The sequence below is a fragment of the Pleurodeles waltl genome, chromosome 4_1, assembly GCF_031143425.1.
Source record: "Pleurodeles waltl isolate 20211129_DDA chromosome 4_1, aPleWal1.hap1.20221129, whole genome shotgun sequence".
NCBI lineage: Eukaryota > Metazoa > Chordata > Amphibia > Caudata > Salamandridae > Pleurodeles > Pleurodeles waltl.
In genome coordinates, this window is record NC_090442.1 from 830822333 (window position 1) to 830842937 (window position 20605).

The 20605-nt window shown below is 44.2% G+C and overlaps 1 protein-coding gene across 1 annotated transcript in view; it reads left to right on the forward strand.

Moving 5' to 3' along the window:
- BLTP3B (bridge-like lipid transfer protein family member 3B) overlaps nucleotides 1-20273 on the forward strand; it is a 220442-nt gene extending 200169 nt beyond the window's left edge. The window contains exons 20-21 of the mRNA XM_069229568.1: nucleotides 5716-5921; nucleotides 19430-20273. Coding sequence (XP_069085669.1) covers nucleotides 5716-5921; nucleotides 19430-19558 — 335 coding nt within the window. The 3' untranslated portion in view covers nucleotides 19559-20273. The remainder of the gene's footprint in view (nucleotides 1-5715; nucleotides 5922-19429) is intronic.
- Nucleotides 20274-20605: the final 332 nt, after the last annotated feature.

Genomic DNA, 20605 nt, shown 5'->3' on the forward strand with positions numbered 1-20605 from the left:
TCTTACATCTTTTGTAACTCCAGAAGGGGCTTATAGATTTACTCGCATGCCTTTTGGCTTAGCATCAGCTTTGGCAGTGTTCCAAAGGGTCATGCAGAGGATATTGCAGGGCATGACAAATGTGCTTGTTTTCCAAGACGACATATTAGTGTGGGAAAAAAATGAAAAACTGCATGATGTAGTGCTATCGATGGTTTTGAAAAGATTAGAACAGGTTGGTCTTACTATTGGTTTGGATAAATGCAAGTTTGGGGTGAAAGAGGTTGAATACTTAGGACACACACTGACAAGTGAAGGGATTAAACCCAAGTGCAATTTGGTGGAAGCGATTGAAGAAGCACCAGTTCCTCAAGATAAAGAACAACTGCGTTCTTTTTTGGGGCTTGCAGAATATTATTCGAAGTTTGTGGATAATTTTTCTGAAAAGGTCCATGTGTTGCGAGCACTTATGAAAAAAGGAATGATATTTAATTGGACACAGGAATGCCAACGGGCGTTTGAGGATATTAAGGGCTCTATTGTAAAAGCGGTAGTGTTAAAACCTTTTGATCCTGCTGATAAGACAATAATCATAACAGATGCCAGCAATTACGGTCTAGGAGCAGTGTTAATGCAGAAGTGTGATGGTTGGGAAAGAGCAGTGGCATTTGCTTTTTCGTACACTCAAAGGTGCTGAAAGCACATACTCTACCATAGAAAAGGAAGCATTGGCTTGTTGGTGGGGTATACAACACTTTAGAACATTTGTGTGGGGTATGGAGTTTGAATTGCGCACAGATCACAAGCCTTTAATTGATTTGTTTTCCACGAGGGGAGCTAGCAGAGCTACTCCACGCATAGCTAAGTGGATATATCGACTTCAAGAGTTTGTGTTTACCATAAAGTACATGCCAGGGACAAAGAATGTGAACGCCAAACTGTTTGTCGAGACTACCATTGGTTGGGGAAGAGTATCCTGAGGACGAGGAATGGATGGTGGCAGAAATAGCTGAAGTGAGCAATGGTGCCGTCAGTGAGGAGGAATGGGAACAGGCCGTATCACACGATACCGAATTGAGTTTGCTTACAAGGGCGTTGTTATCTAAGCAGGGTTGGAAGATGTCGGAAGATTTGTGTGTTTTCAAAAATGTGTGGGATGAATTGTCTGTCTCTGATGGTATTGTGAGGAGGTGTGAAAGGTTAGTGGTACCCAAAAATGTACGTCACAGGCTAATGGAGTTACTACATGTGGGGCATGGAGGAATGTCAGCCATGAAGCGAAAAGCCCGGACTGACTTTTGGTGGCCAGGCATGGATATACAGATTGAACGTTTTGTCAGGAACTGTATTCCATGTGCATGTAGTGACAAGTCGCACACATCACAGGACACACCTTTGAATTTCATTCCATTTCCTGATCGAGCGTGGGAAAAAGTAGTCATAGACATTTGTGGTCCTTTTGAGTGTTTAGGTACTAATGACAGGTTTGCAATAGTAATGATGGATTACCATTCTAAGTGGCCAGAAGTGGCGTTCATGAGGGATATAAAGTCATCCAATGTGATTACATTTTGTGAGGAGGTTTTTAGAAGGGAAGGATGTCCAGGCATTATTTTGTCTGACAATGGTCCTCAATTTGTTTCTGAGGAATTTGAGTAATTTCTTAGCAAGTGGGGTATTAAGCATCACAAGACACCTGTCTATCATCCCAGGGGGAATGGTTTGGTGGAGCGTTTCAACAGGGTGTTAGGAGATTGTATACAACTAGCTATGTCTGCAAACCTGTGTTGGAAAAAACAAGTGAAGGATATGTTATGGGATTACAGAATTACACCACATTCTGTAACTGGGGAAACGCAATTCAAGTTGATGAAAGGTAGAGTGCCGTGCACAGTGGCCGTGCCTGCTTGGATGGAAAGGACAAATCGACAGGGGTTGAAGGAAAAAACAATGAAAGAAAAGGTTAGGAAGTACCAAGACCACTATGTGCAAAGACATAATGAAAAGTTGATAAAAGGGAGAAGGAGGTGTGAAAAGGGAATGTATGTCCGAGTGTGTGAAGGGGGTATGTTTAAAAAGGGATTTTCCAAATGGTCAGATCCTAAAGGGGTGCTCGAAACCAAAGGAAACTTGGTGAGATTGTCAGATGGAAAGTGGTGGAATATGAGGAAGGTTACTTTGTGCAGCGAGATTGAAATGAGACAATGGTTTGGGACAAAGAAAAAAACTGCAACCGAGGTCACTGAAAATAGAACATCTAATCGCGTTAAGATAAAGCCAAAGAGATTTTGCGATTATGAGTGTACTTAAGTATGTTTCATTGATTGGTTAGAGCGAGCATCCTTACCATGCATTATATGGTCCTGTATATATTTTGTTTTGTTAAGCATAGATGTTACGTTTTTTTTATTTTCATTTTTTTTTCCGTTGTTATATTTAGTTTGTTTTAATGTTTAGGAAAGGGGATGTGTTATATCTTGTGATATGTCAAATGACAATCTATTCTATGTACTTTTATTTTCATTGTACTGCTCCTGACAAGCTATGGAATGTAGAATGTAACCGGAGGGGGGATTCCAGGAGTGGGAGACAGAGGACAGTTGATGAAGGCTGCGGTCAGGGGTCCTTGTTTGCTGACTTAATAAACAGCTTCAACATATTTCCAAGGAGTGCCTTTTACTTATTTGGAAAACTAATATTATGTGAAAAAACACAGTTGCTAACAACATTATGGTTCCAACGAATGGGCAGTGATTTCTGACTGCTGTGGTACCCCATGAAAAGGCCTCTGAAGCTCGGAGCACATAATGTGATTTGCGGGCTGAGGGTTTAGAGTTGGTGTGAGCGAACAGAGTATTGTTTGTGAGAATGTATAATTCTGGCACACTTCTTTTATAGGCACGGGTCATGGATCTCTTCCATCTCCAAGTAATCTGTGATGGTTGAGGTTGAGCACGTTTTGGGGAACACTGTAGTTTTTGTTCACTGATCTTCATCACTGCGCTGCGTGCAGCGTCCATGAAAATGTGTAACTTGGGGAGTTAGCCCTGTACATGTGTAAACTTCCACTGGCCGCAGGTTAAAGACCGTAGGAAGCTCGTGTGTGTGTCTGTCTGTCTGTCTCTGGGCCGGCCTCGTCCCACCAGGAGCACCAGCTGTACTGCAGAGCTCAGGCTTTCCTGCTGTGACAGATGTGTGATTACTGAGTTGATACTGCTGACCTCCGTTGTTCAAATACATTTTTTCACCCTCTGCAGACTTCCTGCACGTTCTTCTCCTCCTTTCAAACTGAAAGTCACAAGGTGCCGTCCGGCTAATCAAACAGAGGTTCTTGGCCCTGCGTCAAACTGCTGGAGGCCTGGTCTGTTTCTTGCAGCTCCTGCTTTTGAAAAGTTTTATTACACATTTTAATTTGTGGATGCGTGTCCGTAAGGTGCATAATTATTTCTTGTATTTGAATCTCAAAGGCAACCTGTGTGATCGAGAAAGGTCTCTAACCCCTTCCCCCTCCCCATGACTCTCTTAGATGTTTGCTTACCACATAGTCTGGAAATTAATTACTGTGAGTTCCTGGTTGACTTGCGGGTGGTGCATTTTTTTTCCTTTTTAGGTTTCGCCTGCTGCAGGGCATGCGCTGTTGCTGCTAGTTGTATTGTTCATTGTTAGAGGCTCAGATTCTTAAACCATTACTTACCATTTGTTGGCTTTGTTGTCACTCTTATTTGCTGCCTCCTAATTGGCCAGTGTTTGCACATGACACTTCTTTTCAAAAGTTTGGAGCAGCGACCAAAGCACTTATTGATTTAATTTTATGAATGTTGTTCCACTGTCCATCCACTCCTCGCTGTGCTTCAGATACTATTTATTCTTCTCTTGTTGATTCTTCCCCTCCCGCTCCCCACCTGTTGTGTTGCTTCTTTTTCCCCTGATATCTGTTTTGCTTCATCCCTTCCACATGTACCCTCCGATTGTCTGTTTTGCTTCTTCCCCCCGCTCCCCGAAATCTGACATAAATAAGGACTATGATGCACCCATAGCACTTTTTAGGTTTCACCTACAGCGTGCATGTGCTGTCAGTGAACCCTATTGTTAAAGAATGCAAAAAGCTTTAAAGCAGATTTAGAGACATACCAGTACTTACCATTGGTTGGCTTCCACGTCATTCTAGTTCCCTTAGTTCTTACTGATCACGCCTCCTGTTTCATGCTTGCTGATCGCCCCCTCCTGCATTCTTCCCAGGCCTTCTGTCCCTTCCTGTTTGTGGCCAGTGTCCTTCCACTGGCCGCATGCTGCTCCAGGTTCTTATTTTTTTTTTTTGCCATGCACCCTATTGTCTCCCCACCCGCCCTCCTCCTGCTGTCTATAGTTGCTCTCCCACCAAACCACAGCTCACGTGTGTCCCAACCTCCCAACCCCTCATCCCGCTGTCTGTTGTGTTCCTCACTCCAACTCTCGTACTGCTGTCTGTGTGTTCCACACACCTTGCCCTCCTCCTCCTCCCTCTGTCCCTTGTGTTCTCCATTCCCCCCGCCTCCTCCCTCTGTCTGTTGTGTGCTTCCTCCTGCTGTCTGTTGTGTTCATTCTCCCACTGTTGTATTCATCTTCCCACTGCCTATCGTGTTTCCCGTCCCAACCCTCCTCCCCCAGTCTCTAGTGTTCCCCATCCCCACAGCCCTCCTCCCGCAGTCTGTCATTTTCCGTACCTCCACCCTTCTCCCACAGTCCATTTGATACCCCGTCTTCCTCCCACTGTTTTGTACCTAACCCCATACCTGCTGTCATGCTGCTGTGCAACATGTCAAAAAAACACATTGACCAAAGCCAATAGAGTTTGCATAGACTAAACCTATTGGCTTTGCCAATGCTTGTTTAAATATGAATTTGTATATGTGTAGGACTGATTAATCAGGGATGACAGTGCCGCTGTCTGCTTGACATGCTGTTACTAGTTCATCAAAATGTACATAGAGTGGCCCTTGGCTCCACCCAGCGGAGTACTTCTCTGACCACATGCTATTGGCTGTTTGGTGTATAATTCAGCCTCATATGGTGTGCTTACATTGCAATGCATCGGGGAACTGTATAACAAATATCTTAGAAGTACACTCAATCATCACAAGTTAAACTCTTTCTCTCATAGATGCATTGTATGCAGAAAGCATTTTTTTTTTTAACTGAGCAGTAATGGTTTAGTCAGAACGCAAGCCAGACCTACTGTCTTTGCCAACGTCTGTGTTTTTTTATTTGGCAGGGTTTTATCAGCTTTGTTAATTTGAAATGATGATTGAGGTTTTGCTAGCTTCCTTCCTAAATTTTAATTCTTCGTAAATATTAATTGGTGTTCATAATAGCTTTCAGTCAGCTCGAGGACGATTAAAAAAATTAACAGCAACAATTGTTATGTAGTTTTACAAAAGTCTTTTCATAATTGGGTAAATTTCAACACGATGGTATTGGATGTGAAAAGGTATGTCTGGGAACTATTGTAAAGTGTAAAGAATGAATAACCATTGTTCTGTTTCAGGTTTCAGCAGTCACCACGTGCTTTGGTAGTTACACCTTGACATTGGCATAAGTGCTTCAAATGAAGTCTTAAATTGTGTGCATCAATTTCATTGAACGTACAGAGAGAAAAGATTGCAGCTACATTATGATTAACTATTGCTCTATAAATTACTGTTTGTAATAAACTGATGTAATGAATTCATGAGTTTTATATTTTTCTATTTACTCTAGGGGTGCCATCCATGAACAGCGAAACCGCACTTCAGCCCACAAAAATTCAAGCTCCACTTCAATATATTGACGATACCAAATTCACAAAGCGGAAGGAATGTTTCTCTATAGCCATTCAGACAGAATCAGAAAAACCTGTTTTGTCTGACAGTACTCGAATCATTAGATCTTCAGCCTGGAAACCAACCGATGTTAGCAAAGAACAGGTAGATGGATTTGTTTCATTGACCAGTCTACATCGGAATGTATAGATCTATGTTAGAAGCTCTAGACTAGCATTAAAAAATGACTCCAATCTCCAGTGTGAAACATCATATTGTTTTAAAACAGTAGGTGACTGACGTGTGACACTTGGGCTGGGAAACGGGGACCCGATCCCCTAGAGGGCTGTTCCTGCAAGGGAGAGAGGGAGACACCCACACAGAGACACCCAGACACACTCTTGGAACTTTGTTGTAGTTAACTGTTTTCTTGGTTGCCTTCAGATTTTATATTTTTTTCATCTTTTGATTTGCTGTGTAATGACCTTCTATTGCCTGACTTGACTAACCTAATTGTATTGCACCTTAATATTGCTGCTGAGGACTAAACATACCACCTGACAGCTGGTAATTCACTACCAGCAGACATGCTGAGGTGTGTTTTGACAAAAGATATTCATTTAAGCAGCTCTATCCCGAGAAAATATGCATGCTCTTTAAGCTAGTTGGATTCACATTTTATAGTGTAATGTGCAGTTTGTCATGGTGTGCAGTGTGCCTACCTTGGTCACTCCAGATGCTTTCTTTAAGCATTCTCCCTACACATCTGTTGCAGGGCAGGGTGTGCTTTGCTGAAACAGCCCTACAGAATGTTTGTGGCTGGTCCATGCTATCACTACTGCCAGCCTCCATTGGGTTCTTGCTAGGTCATCTCCCCTACATTTGACATTAAAGGGGAGAAAAGTAGATCAACAATGTTCCTGATACACTAATAACTAAACTCTGGTCCCTAAGATCCCCTCAATCACTTTGACAAATACTCTTGCCCGCACAGCTTCAGCAACATTGAGTTATCCCCCTATCGCACAGAGGCTCCTAACTAATCAAGCCGCTGTCTCTGCAGGGACTGCGCTGTATGGGACTTGCTGGTGTGCCGTGCATGTAGCTGTTGTCTCAAAAAAAAAATTCTGGAGGCCTAAGAACAGAGGTGCAGATTAATGCGACTGTGAGTAATAGATGCCAATCTACACAGAGCACCCACAGACTGTTTGTAGCCCTCGACTTGAGCCAGGTCTTCTACCGACCACACAGTAAGCCACATGGCTTATTATGGATTGCTGAACCCATCACCGCCCCACCCCCAGGCACTGACAATTTCGCAAGGCTCACTTTGATATAATTTATTTTTCACAGAGATGTTATTGTTGCTGCCCTATCTTATTAAAAGTGTTGCTTTTATACGCTACTTTAAAAACCGACCTTCACCAATATTATTAAATTCTCATACTTCTTGCCCCATTAACTTTTTTTTCTCTCTGTGATTTCAACCTTGCCTTGTATAACATCCATTAGATGCGTTTGAAATCATCTGCTGAAACAAACAAGCTCAGTCTCAATTGTCAGTGTTATTTTAATTGTGTAAGAGTGTTACAAGAGTATTAACAATTCTTAATGATAGTGATTATTTTTTGTATTAATGGTCTTTTATGTTACAAGACTCTGTTTTTCACACAGAGTAAACCAGACACACACAACTTCACTGTCCCTACTTTGTGAGCATCAGGGTTGCTGTGCCACACCAATGTAACTCATTGACTTAAGAATCACCAATCGTAAAGTATTTCTCATCAGTGGATGCATTTTTGCTATAACATATGTAAGGTCTGGTTGCCTTACTACTCTAATGATTATCACTGTAACATATTTTCACCTTTAAAAAAAAAAGCTCCTGGCCTGCGACTGGCAAAACATGTTTTGGCTGCCCCCAGTACAAAAAAATCTGTTATTAAAAACAAACTCGTCATAAGCAAAATGCTCTAAAGAACAATATTAAAAGAACCATCACACCCATGATGGACTGCTGAAAGAAAATAAATATTTAATTTGGTGATTTTCACCATATAACTGGGTAGTTTGCTTCTATCATTTATGTACATGTTGTGCATCAGCGGTGGTTGAATCTGCATGACGACGCCACTGTGTACGCATCAGAGAAAAACAGAATCCGTGCTCCCTTCCACTGGGTAAACGCCCGGCACAACCTCCGCTGCAAGGATCAGAGTTTCTTGAGCTGGTGGTATTATTGGCAGACCTCTGAGGTCCATTAGCCAAGCAGAGGTGTGTACCAGGCAGATGAGGCGCTACACGTGGGTACCTAGACAGTACTGAGGAAGCAGCCACTGTGCCGTAATATATGTAAAATAAAGTGTTGCTAGATAACCAGAAAATTAAAGATAGGGTAGAAAAGAGTGAAAACAGGAAACGCCCCAAAGCGTCTGCATTTTAGGTGGTTTGGAGCCCAGTATTTGGCATAATTCATACTGTAATTAAAAAAAGAATAACCGATTAGCAAAACCTCTATACTGGGTCACATTTTCCTTTGCCAAACTAGTAATATTTTTTTAGTCACCAGTAGAGAGCACATAGGAATTAGGTTATGTGTTTCTTTAACCAACCATGAAACGCCTGTTATCACAAATCTAGCAACATCGCTGACTTATTTCATAGTCTGACTACGTCTTGTAACTGCATCTGTCTTAAAGGCACTGCAAATCTGTTGTAGGATCACAATACCTTTTTTATTCAGTTACCTTTGCGCTTATTACACTCCAAGGATTTACTCGGTTCCATAAATCCAAGACATAAATGACAGTCTGACAGTTAACATCGGGTGTATTACTGGTAGCAGTGTTTTACAACAGGAAACTTGTGAGTGCTGTTTAGAACGGCAAATGCCTGAATGCATACTGATAGTTTAAGGAAGTGTAGATATCATGATACTTTTCAAAGGACATATTGTGACAATTCATGGCGTTCATGGACCCTCAAGCACCCGCTGCTCCTAGATATCTGCGCAGATAACAAAGGAAAGCGCTCGTCTGTGCAGGGATCCCTTCTGGGCCCCCAGCGGAAGTAATGATAGTAAGTAGTCCTAATACCTAGAATTGGATCAGCACTTGGTGATCAAGACGCTCTGGCCCATCTTCTAAGGTTGAGGATGAAGATTGGTATTGAGTATCGTGTTTTATGTGCTAGAGGTGCTTCCTGCCATCCAGAGTGCTGCAAGCATTTACCTTTCTGGGAAACAGCAACTCATTTCCTCATATGTTGCTTTCCTTTTCAAATACATAATGAACTAAGGATTCTGCCAGGTACTACAGATCCCTACAGTGCTCACCGGTGCTTTTAACCTTCGTCTTCTGTCTCAACCAAAGGTCATCTAGACTCTGGGCTCCGTCCATCCTCCGTAGGTTTGGTAATGGGCCTACTGACACTCTTTTGCTGAAGATCCCCTTCCACAGATAGGTATAGTCAGACTTCTATGTAGCCATCTTCTATTTAAGGCACTATTTTTCTCTATGCTACTTCTTCAGGCACCTGTGTTATTAAACCGAGCCATCTGTAATAGTCATACAGGAGCAGGCACACGTCCAGCTGCTCCCTTTCTTTTTTGTCTTTAATTCAGGCTACTGAAACCTTCATCCCTCCTCCCTCGCTTGCGATTCAAAGAAGATATTTATGAGAATGGAGCATTATGAGGTCCACCGCAAAATGTCCTCCTTTGTAGATGATATTTTCTTTTAAGTTACCAGGTCAGGTAACATACTAAAAGGGAAGACTTTATTATTGTTCTAAGCCAATTATTGTCTCCTATATTTCCTAAACTACACAAATGATTGTGGATGTACTCAGAAGTGTTTTTACATGATCGCCTTTGCCAGAATGCTATCAGACATCAAGATTGTGCTCACAAGATGGCTTGGTTTGCCACTGGCCAGGGTTCAGAGAATAACCTCATTTAAATTAGCATCTTGCCCTGTATTGTATTTTGTCACAACTCATGACAGGTGTGCGTTCATTTTCTTAAGGAACGTTACTGCTAAGATATCCTGGCAGTCAGGTAAGGGCAAGTAAACTGTAAAAACACGTAATTATTGGGTACAAAGGCAGGTCTTTAAGGCTTTATAAAAAGGTTAAAGCTGTTGTAACTTTCACAGGGAGCGTGGCAAGGAATTCCAAAGTTGATCATCTTTCACTGAAAAAGTCCTGCAACCCAGTCTTATACAATGGTACTTGGGGATGGTGATCAAAACGGCATCAAATTAATGCAAATTTCTAATAGGCACAAAAATGTGAAACTTAACTTCACAAAAAACGAGAGATTTTAAACGGACTTGTTTGGAAAACAAAAGCCGATAAGAAACATTTAGTACTGCGTGGTAGATTATTTCTGATGGATACAACTACCTGTGGATTCCTCACCTAATGAATACTCCCATCGCGCCAGCATTCGACGGAAATCTTCTTACTAGTCTCTGCACGTCGACGAGGACGTCACTCTAGCCCACGCGACGCCGTCTGACGTCATACAGGCAATAAGAGGTCCTCGACGACGTGCGGACGTCAGTTCCCTTTTTTCCGTGCATTCGAAACGGTTATCTTCGAGGGAGCAACTGTTACTTTTGTGGTTACAGTGTATTTTTGCTGCGTAGTCTTTCGCTGTGGTAATAATGTCGCAGAGAAAGTCTGGATTCAAGCCTTGTCGTGAGTGTGGAGGCAAGATGTCGGTGACGGATCCTCATTCCGATTGCCTTTGGTGTTTGAGCTCCGACCACGACGTCTCGACTTGTGATTCATGCCAGCACATGAATCCAAAGGCCCTCAAGGAACGTGAGGCGAAGCTGTTTATGGCGAAATCGAAGGAGAAGCATCACAAGAAGTCTTCTTCTCCAAGACATCGGCGTCATCGAGACTCCCGGCGCCGTAGAGAATCTCGGCGTCATTCGAAGGAGACTCGTTCCAGGTCTTCGGATCGGCGCCAAAGGACATGGGAGATCAGTCCCACGGTTACGCTGCATCCTTCGACGCCGTTGCCCTCTCCGGCGTCTCCAACTTCACCTGGACAGGCGTCGGTGATTGAGGTATTGGAGCCTCAGGAGTTTTCTCCGGCGTTGCAGACGTCGAGGCCAGCGTCGGGGTCGCCTCCGAGACAGGCATCACAGTATCCGGCTTTTCCCACCCCTGGAGCCGATAGTTCCGCATTCTTGAATGCGATGTATGCCATCTTCCAACAGAAGGCTCCAGGGGGTGCTCCGGCTGGGCCTTTGGCCTTTTCATTGGGTGATCCTGCGCCTCTTCGGCCGGCACCCTTTATGCCCTTTCTCCCTTTTGGGAACGTGGGCTCGGCGCCAGTGTCGGCGCCGGTGGCCGCTCCGGTGGCTTCAGAAGGATTGGCCCCGGGGATTTCCATCCCGTCGACGTCGGGATTTCGGCCTGTGACTCCGGTGGGTCCATCTGCTTCAACTGCTCTTTCGTCGGCGCCGAAGTTACCTGTGTCGCCGGACGCGGCGTCGGTGGCTTCTGAAGATCGGCGCCGATCTTCGACTTCGGCGGAGGCATTGTCGACTCCGCGTATTGAACAACGGCTTCATTCGAGGAGACGTGCTCTCCGTGTATTAGAGGAGCAGGAGTACCAACGAGCCCTGGAGGAAGGAGAGCTAGAGGACTCGGGTGATGGGCTGCGTGGTCTGGAGTCGGCCAGTGGGCTGGACACTTCCCCTGAGTGGGATCTTTCGTCCCCGGGAGAATACACTGAGGAGGCTGCTTCCTTTCATGCAGTGGTACGGAAGGCAGCTAGTTTTTTGGACCTGCCTTTGCCGGTGGTGGAGGCTAAACAAAACCTTCTAACAGAGGTGCTACATCCGGCCTCAGCTGCGGCGGAACCTCTTTTGCCATTTAATGACGCTCTGCTGGATCTGGTGTTAGAGGTGTGGAAGAGGCCGGCATCTTCCCCAGCAGTTCACAGAGCCGTGGCCAGGAGGTATCGGGCGGCTCCGACTGACCCTGGTTTTCTGTCTAGGCACCCTACGCCGGAGAGCTTGGTGGTGCAGGCCTCCTGTTCATCTAAGTCAGCGCCTGGTTCTTTCCCGACGGTGCCTGGGGACAGAGATTCAAAGAAACTAGAGGCGCAGTCCAAGAAGATTTTTTCGTCCTGCAGTCTGGCGTTGAAGGCCACCAACGCAACCTGTATCCTGGGGAGGTATATTCATGCTCTGATGGATGACATTTCCTCATCATTTACAGAGCTTCCCCAGGGTCTTTTGGATGTTGTTTCAAATGCCCAGGCTGCTGCGACCCAGATTATCCAGACGGGACTGGATACGACCGACTCGGTAGCCAGAGCAATGGGCACAACTGTGGTGGCAAGGAGGCAGGCCTGGCTCCGTAACTCGGGCTTTTCTGCAGATGTACAGTCCACATTGTTGGATCTCCCGTTTGATGGGGACAAACTGTTTGGAGCCAAGGCTGATTCGGCCTTGGAACGTTTTAAGGAGAGCAGGGCCACGGCTAAGTCGTTAGGGCTCCAAGCTCCTTCTTCCACGGCCTCTTCCAGATTTTTCAGGAGGTTTCGTGGATTTGGGCGTGGCTCTTCCTCCTCTTCCTTTCGGGGAAGATATCAGCAACCTGCCTCTTCCCATCCCTATAGATCTTTTAGGGGGAGAGGTAGGGTCCGCACCAGAGGAGCCTCTCAGCAGCACTCTGCCTCTTCCTCATCCTCTGGCGGGGTGCAGCAGGGGAAGCAGCCTTAGGCTTCTACCATTTCCCACTCACTCCTCTCCTGTAGGGGGAAGATTACAGCATTTTCTCACCAAATGGAAGGCTGTTACAACGGACACTTGGGTTCTCAGTATTGTGGGAAAAGGCTACACCCTTCCCTTTCGGGAGTTCCCGCCCCTCATCCCGCCCCGCCCTTCTTATTGTTCAGAAGAACACCTCCTGTTGCTAGAACAGGAGGTACAAGCCCTCCTTTCAAAGGGCGCGGTGGAGTTGGTCCCAGAGCAGGAAAGGGGTCGAGGATGTTACTCAAGGTATTTCCTGATTCCCAAGAAGGATGGTCGTTTGAGACCAATCCTGGACCTGAGGATCTTGAATTGGTTCCTCAAGCAGGAAAAGTTCAAGATGCTGACCCTAGCACAGGTGCTTTTGGCGTTGAACAAGGAAGACTGGATGGTGTCTGTCGAGTTGCAGGATGCTTACTTTCATATCCCGATACTCAAGTCACACAGGAAGTATCTCCGGTTTGTGGTGGGATCGCAGCACTATCAGTTTGCGGTCCTTCCGTTTGGTCTTACTTCAGCACCTCGAGTCTTCACGAAGGTGATGTCGGTGGTTGCGGCAGAACTCAGAAGGAAGGGGATAGTAGTATTCCCTTATTTGGACGACTGGTTGATCAAAGCCAAGTCCCCGGAGCTTGTGTCGCATCATCTGCAGTCAACAACCCAGTTGTTGTTCGACCTGGGTTTTTCGGTGAACGAGCCCAAATCTCACCTAGAGCCCTCTCAGCGCCTCCTGTTCATAGGGGCAGTACTGGATACAACATTGGGTCGGGCCTTTCCTCCGCCTCAGCGGATTCAAGATATTCAGGATTTGGTTCCAATGTTTCGAAATGGAGCGGTAGTTCCAGTCCTCAAGGTCCTTCGTCTGCTCGGTCTGTTTGCCTCCTGCATTCTGTTGGTCACGCATGCTCGCTGGCACATGAGGGCTCTTCAGTGGTGCCTCCGAAGGCAGTGGTCTCAACACAAAGGGGATCTAGAGGGTACTGTCAAGATCTCCAGAGATGCTGCTGTGGATTTGAAGTGGTGGATTGCAAGCAACAATCTTTCACAAGGAAAGCCGTTCCAGCAGTCGCCACCAGTGGCCACAGTCATAACGGATGCTTCCACTCTAGGGTGGGGAGCTCATCTGGGGGATCTGGAGATCAAAGGTCTTTGGTCTCCAGAGGAACAGATGTTTCACATCAATCTGTTAGAGTTACGGGCTGTACGTCTGGCTCTCAAGGCCTTCCTCCCTTCCCTTCGTGGTCAGTCGGTACAGGTCCTAACGGACAATACTACCATGATGTGGTACATAAACAAGCAGGGAGGAGTGGGGTCGTACCTTCTCTGCAGAGAAGCTCTTCGACTATGGTCCTGGGCAAAGGACCATCAGATTTGCTTGATAGCAAACCATCTGGCCGGAGTCTTAAACGTGCGTGCGGACAGTCTCAGTCGCCAATTCTCGGCAGACCACGAGTGGCGTCTCCATCCAGATCAAGTCCGTTTAATCTTCCAGAGGTGGGGGTTTCCTCGGGTAGATCTGTTTGCCACTCGAGAGAACGCGCATTGTCCGTTATTCTGCAGCCTCCAGTATCCGATGCAGGGAGCGTTGGGGGACGCGTTTCAAATAACCTGGTGCGGCCAGTTGCTTTACGCGTTTCCTCCCATACCCTTGATTCCTCGAGTATTGAGGAAGATTCGCCTGGACCGGGCTCTAGTCATCCTAATAGCTCCGGATTGGCCAAGGAGGGTATGGTACTCCGACCTTCTCCAACTCTCAATGTGCCCTCCGCTCCGTCTCCCTTTCAGGGCAGACCTCCTCTCGCAGTCGCAGGGGCAGGTTCTACACCCCAACCTCCAGAGTCTGCACCTACATGCCTGGAGATTGAACGGGGCAACCTGAGTTCCTTCTCTCTCCCGCCTGAGGTAGTGGATGTTATATTAGCGGCCAGGCGACACTCCACTAAATCTATCTACGCTAATAGATGGTCTAAATTTGTTGCGTGGTGTGGAGAGAGGCAGATTGATCCTTTGCATGCTCATCTATCGGACGTTTTGTCTTTTGCTCTGTCTCTAGCGCAGAAAGGTTGTGCAGTGGCTACCATTAAGGGTTATTTATCGGCCTTGTCAGCCTTCATATGTCTTCCAGACCAACCATCTTTATTTAAATCCCCTATTGTTATCAGATTCTTGAAAGGTCTTCTAAATAAATATCCTCCAAAGCCTTTCGTTATGCCGCAATGGGATTTGTTCTTGGTCCTGACTTTCCTTATGGGGTCCCCTTTTGAACCTATGCATTCTTGCCCCTTAAGGTATTTGGTTTTAAAAACAGTCTTCCTGATAGCTATAACATTAGCAAGGAGAGTGAGTGAGTTGCAGGCCTTATCAGTAAAGCCCCCTTATACAACTTTTTATGGGGATAAGGTGGTGTTGAGGACCAAGGCTGCTTTCCTCCCGAAGGTTGTTTCACCCTTCCATTTGGCTCAGGCAATTACTTTGTCCACGTTCTATCCTCCGCCTCATCCTTCCAAAGAGGAAGAAAGACTGCACCGTCTGGACCCAAAGAAGGCGTTGAGCTTCTTTATTGATAGAACAAAGGATTTCAGGCTGGAGGATCAGCTGTTTATTGGATACATGGGCAAGAGGAGAGGAAAGGCAGTCCACAAGAGAACGCTATCCAGGTGGGTTGTTCTTTGCATTAAAATCTGTTACTCTTTGGCAAAGAAGGATCCTCCTGAGGGCATTAGAGCTCATTCCACCAGAGCTAAGTCGGCCACTTCGGCCTTGGCCAGAGGTGTTCCTGTGGTCGACATCTGCAAGGCCGCAACTTGGTCGTCCCTTCACACTTTTGCAAAACATTACTGTTTGGATTCTGAGGTTAGAAGGGACGGCCATTTTGCACGGTCAGTGCTGCAGGATTTCTTGGTTTGACCATTTAGGCACCCACCGCCGGGCGTGGTACTGCTTTGGGACTCTATTCATTAGGGGAGGAATCCACAGGTAGTTGTATCCATCAGAAGAACGAGTTACTTACCTTCGGTAACGACTTTTCTGGTGGATACATTAGCTACCTGTGGATTCCTCACGGTCCCACCCGCCTCCCCGTTGCCTTTCTGGTCTTACCAAGTAATCCTTGAGTACGCTCCTCTTGGTCTTTGAGGGTGCAATAGATGTTGTATATATTATATGTATATATGTATATATCTTTGTGTATATACTTGATGTGTAGATATATATTTTAAAAAAGAGAGAGTTATATATATATATATAAAAGATTTACAGTTATTCATGCAATGTTGTGTATTTTTACAATGTAATGGGATGTTGCCTTGCTCTTTCATTGCATTGCCTGGTTGTTCTCATGCATGTAAAAAATGATTGGTACTGATGTCCGCACGTCGTCGAGGACCTCTTATTGCCTGTATGACGTCAGACGGCGTCGCGTGGGCTAGAGTGACGTCCTCGTCGACGTGCAGAGACTAGTAAGAAGATTTCCGTCGAATGCTGGCCCCATGGGAGTATTCATTAGGTGAGGAATCCACAGGTAGCTAATGTATCCACCAGAAAAGTCGTTACCGAAGGTAAGTAACTCGTTCATCCAGTACTTTGTAAAGCCAACCGCCCAACAGCATTGTTAATGCACTGGAGGTGCTTCAGTAGCCCCACTGAGGCCCCCAAAAAAAGAAAATTGCAGTAGTCCATGTGGCAAAGAACTAGTGCCCGATTTATTAGTTGGCAAACATGTGGAGGCAAAAATAGACAAGATTTTATGTAGGAGCTGCATCAATGAAAAACAAGTGCCGCATAGATGGTTAACCTAACCAGGCAGAGACAGTTTGTTATGTAATTGAAAGCCCAGTTTCAGACTGCCAACAGTACTAATAAAACAATTGGATGGAAGGGCATGAGGCTAACCATGGCCAGGAAAAAACACGACCTGTAGATTGTCTGCATTGCATTGCAGATAATTATCTGGTAACGAAGAGACAACTGCTCCCATGCAATCTTGAAATAAGCACCCAGGTCAGATTTTTTCAGATATTGTCATTTGCATAATTCATAAAATTAAAACCATACAAGCAAATCCGCTATGCTAGAGGACCCAACTGTATGTTAAAATGCATTAAACGGAGTGTAGAACCCTGGGGGACTCCAGCAACAAGGCCATAAACTCAGAACAAAAAGTGGGCTTATGAACAGCTTCATACCTAGAACTAAGATAAAACTTGAACCACTGTGATACTGATCCCTGCATACCAACCTCAGCAAGTCTACAGAGCAAACCTTCATGATAAATTGTGTCAAATGCATTAGACCAATCTAACCATATCAAAGCAACAGAGTGGCCTTTGTCTGCCAGCATTCGGCAGTCATCCAGAATAGACACTGTCAGTTTCCATCCTACGACTGAGATAAGATCACGACTTAGCCGCATCCAGAATACAGAGATATAATGTTATTCCATGAAACAATCTTAATTAAGATAAAGCCTAGCAAGAAGAAGCCATTTTCTTTCCCCCTGACGAAAGATGATTCAAAGGGGACCACGGTGAGTTGGAATTCGAAATCTCTCTAAAATTTTCCAAAAATAATGTGTCTGAAAATTACTGAGACGATGAACCCTTGTATTTTATTCTAAGTCTTCACTAGTAGAGCTACCAGATGGAAGTCCAATACTCAGAGATTTTGTGGATTTAGTCCATAACAAAATTAGATAAGATATTGCATAGCTCCTTATGTTCCACTGTCTGGGAGAAACAGAAACGAGCCCACAGAAGGGAACAGTGGAAAGTTCAAAGTATTCTGTGCTGCAAGAATTTTACTGGCAAAAAGTGGCTTTGGTTGATCATATCTGCTTTTAATATTTATTCAAAGCTAAATTTAGCTCCACCTTAGTCTTAGAGGTACAATCTTCCCTCAAACGAGGCTCTAGGTTTTTGCCAGCATGCTTAGCCTCCTTCAAGGAGGCATCATACCTGGGGAGGGCTGTTGGGAGAAGGCAGAAGAACGAGTACGATGGTAACAGGAAGAGGAAAGGGGAAGAACCACTTCCAGCATGCAAGTAATCCCCTTTTAAAAATTACCATAATTATGTGTTGCTGAGCTGTTCCATAGAGAACTTCTTGTATAGTAATCGAGCACATGAGCAAGACTTTAAAGCTGGAGCATTTTTAGCCATTGCCACCAAATTCTCAGATAAGACAAAAAGTAGTTAGAAATTAATGAAGAAATGATCAGTCTAAACTAGTGGAACAATACTCTTGCAAACTATTTACTTATCAGGAGCAAAAATTGTATCGAAGTAATGTCCACTCTGAAGTGTAAACCCGTCAATGGATTGTGTTAGGTTTAGCGCAGATAGCACATTGACGAGGGCCGCTGCTGGCTAAGTGTTAGGTAGCTCTGATCACACACTGAAGTCTCCCCAAACTACGGCTTAACAAGGGGATTAAAAAATCACTGGAACTTGTGCAGTACCTAAGAGGTTGATATCAAAGAACACCTCCAATGGAGTATTTAGGAGGATGCATAATAGTGAACCCCACAATCCTGTGGCAAACATGGCACAACTTCTCCACAGTTCATGCTTTGGTTGTGAAAAATAGATCTAGATTTTCAGTGCCAATAGTATTATACAGTTTAGTGGCTTGTTTTAATAAAGAACATGCATTTAATAAAGCACATTTAAAGTGTTTACTCAGTATGTCATCAAGGCGCACAAGGGTGCAAACAGGCTTGCCTTTGACATACCTATAGTGTACTCACAGCGCGGACGCGCTGCAAGCAGCTTCAAATAGGCATCCTCTTCGATGAATATCTAGCTGCAACTCTAGACCGTTGACAAAAATCGCTGCCGTCTTTATTCAGTTGAGGCGAAAGATGAAGAGTTGCCCATGTTAGCTCAACTTAAACAACTAAAGTGAAGGTAAAGTATGAATGAATAACCTGAAGTGCAAATGACTCGGTATGCAAATGACCGCTTTGCCCTGGTTGCTGTTCTTTCCTACTGGGCACAGGTACAGCTAGAATTCCTGGGTCACGAACGATTGAGGGTTCATGAGAAGCTGGTCTATTTGGCAGTGTGGAAGGTGTGGTTGGGAAGATCCATCTAGGGTGTCCATTTTGTATTTCAGAGCTGCATTCAGTTCCTTCAGCTGATAACTTCAGGCTGAAAGAGGTACTTCACATTTAGAAAAGAGAGAATCTGATACTTCACACTTTCTACAGGGTGGCAAGTACTGCAGATGTATTTTCTATTTTTGTGTCTTAAAAACAGTAATGGTTCAATTAACTTGGACCATCCTGATCCACGAAAAAATTGCCTGTGGAGTCTCCTCCACAGCAGAGAGTGATATTTCCCTATCCTTGTAATGTGGAGCCACCTAGAGGTTGTGGTCTAAGGCAGTAGCCTTTCCTTGCCACATGGGAACGCTGGCCACGCCCCTGGAGCATGGAGATGTGGTTCTGTCAGCAGGTCACACTAAATGTTATTATGGTAATTGTTTTTCACATGCACGATATTATAGACACAAGAATGAGGAGGAGCAAACCCAATAAACGAAGGAGTGAAGTGAAAATAAATCATGAATAGATATAGGGAGATAGAGGAATGTGCTACACACTGTATGTAATATATGCATTTTTATTATGTATAGACCGACACATACCAAATGAATATGTATATCTAACTCCAGTGCAGACGTTTTTAAGCACTATTTGTAGGGTTAATCATTCTTAAGAAATAACAATCCCTGCCTGCTCAATCCAGCTTTTTCAATTTTTTGATTGTCCATAAGCCACATAATTATTAGACAGGTACTATAGTCGTAATAAAGGAAGTATGTGGGATACTCGAATTTCCTCTTTAATTTCGCTTTCTAAAACAAAAAAAAATGTATTATGTTTCTATAATTTTAGCTCGTGGACGAGAATGAATGTCTGAAGCAAGAACTGGCCAAGACGAAACTAGCTCTTGCTGAGTCCCAGATGGAGAGAGACAGCCTTCTCCATCACATCAAACGAATGTCACTTGAACACAAGCCTTGATCCTGGCTGCCCATGACAACAGGGTGGACTGATGAACGCTGCCTACGCTAAAATACTGCTTTTGTTGAAAAGATGGTGAAAGCAAACAGTGAAGAAAACATTTTCATCTACTTGAAGTAGTTTAATTACTACTTTGCCGGTTGCTACAGCAAGCAGTATTACCACTTTACATTATGATTGTATTTTTCTGTGCAATTTGATAATTTAATATTTACTTTTAGCAACTGAGATTTTACAGAATGTTGCTGTGAATGAGGGACAGGGGAGGGGTGGGAGGGTTTTCTGGGGAATAATGGATTTAATAAGTAAAGGGATTTACCGTGCACAATTGACAGCCTTCGTCATCAAGACTGAATGGTTTAGTTTTAATTGAGGATACATTAGGTACATGCAGCATCAGCCACACTTTTGCAATATTCCTTTATTTGTTTTCGTCACTGCATCGTAGCTCTGTTCATATCATAGGACGTCCATCAGTATAGTGGCCACTGCTGCATGTCACCATTGTATGTATAGCAAGGATATTTTATTTGCACTATTAATAAACCTTATAATGTAGTAAACTTATTTCTTAATTCTTGTAAAAATATATAATTAAAGAGAAATTTTTAAACGTGTATTTTATACTATGTATTTGTGTGAGCTATTCCATAATGTAATTTCATTGTCCATCATAACTCGAAAATAAAATGACAATTGACATTGTGATACATTTTACAAACTGTTTTCTTTTTTATGACATTATTAGTTTATTATTTTAAGAGCTGCCTGATATGGTTGCGTAATAAAGCCAATGACGAGTAGTTGAATTTAATCGCTCTAATACACCTACATTTGCCACACTTGTAAGTACGGCCACCGAAAAGAAATACCTTACATGGAGCCTGATTGCAGTCTGCCCGAGTTTATATTTCTAATGTTGTTTAAAAAAAAACATACCCAAGAAATTTTTGTGTAAGTTCCTCCGGTGAATTGTTTTGAGTTCTCACCTTAACAGGTTTATGGACTTCACACAACTTTAATTTAGGTGATTTGTTATCTGAAGAA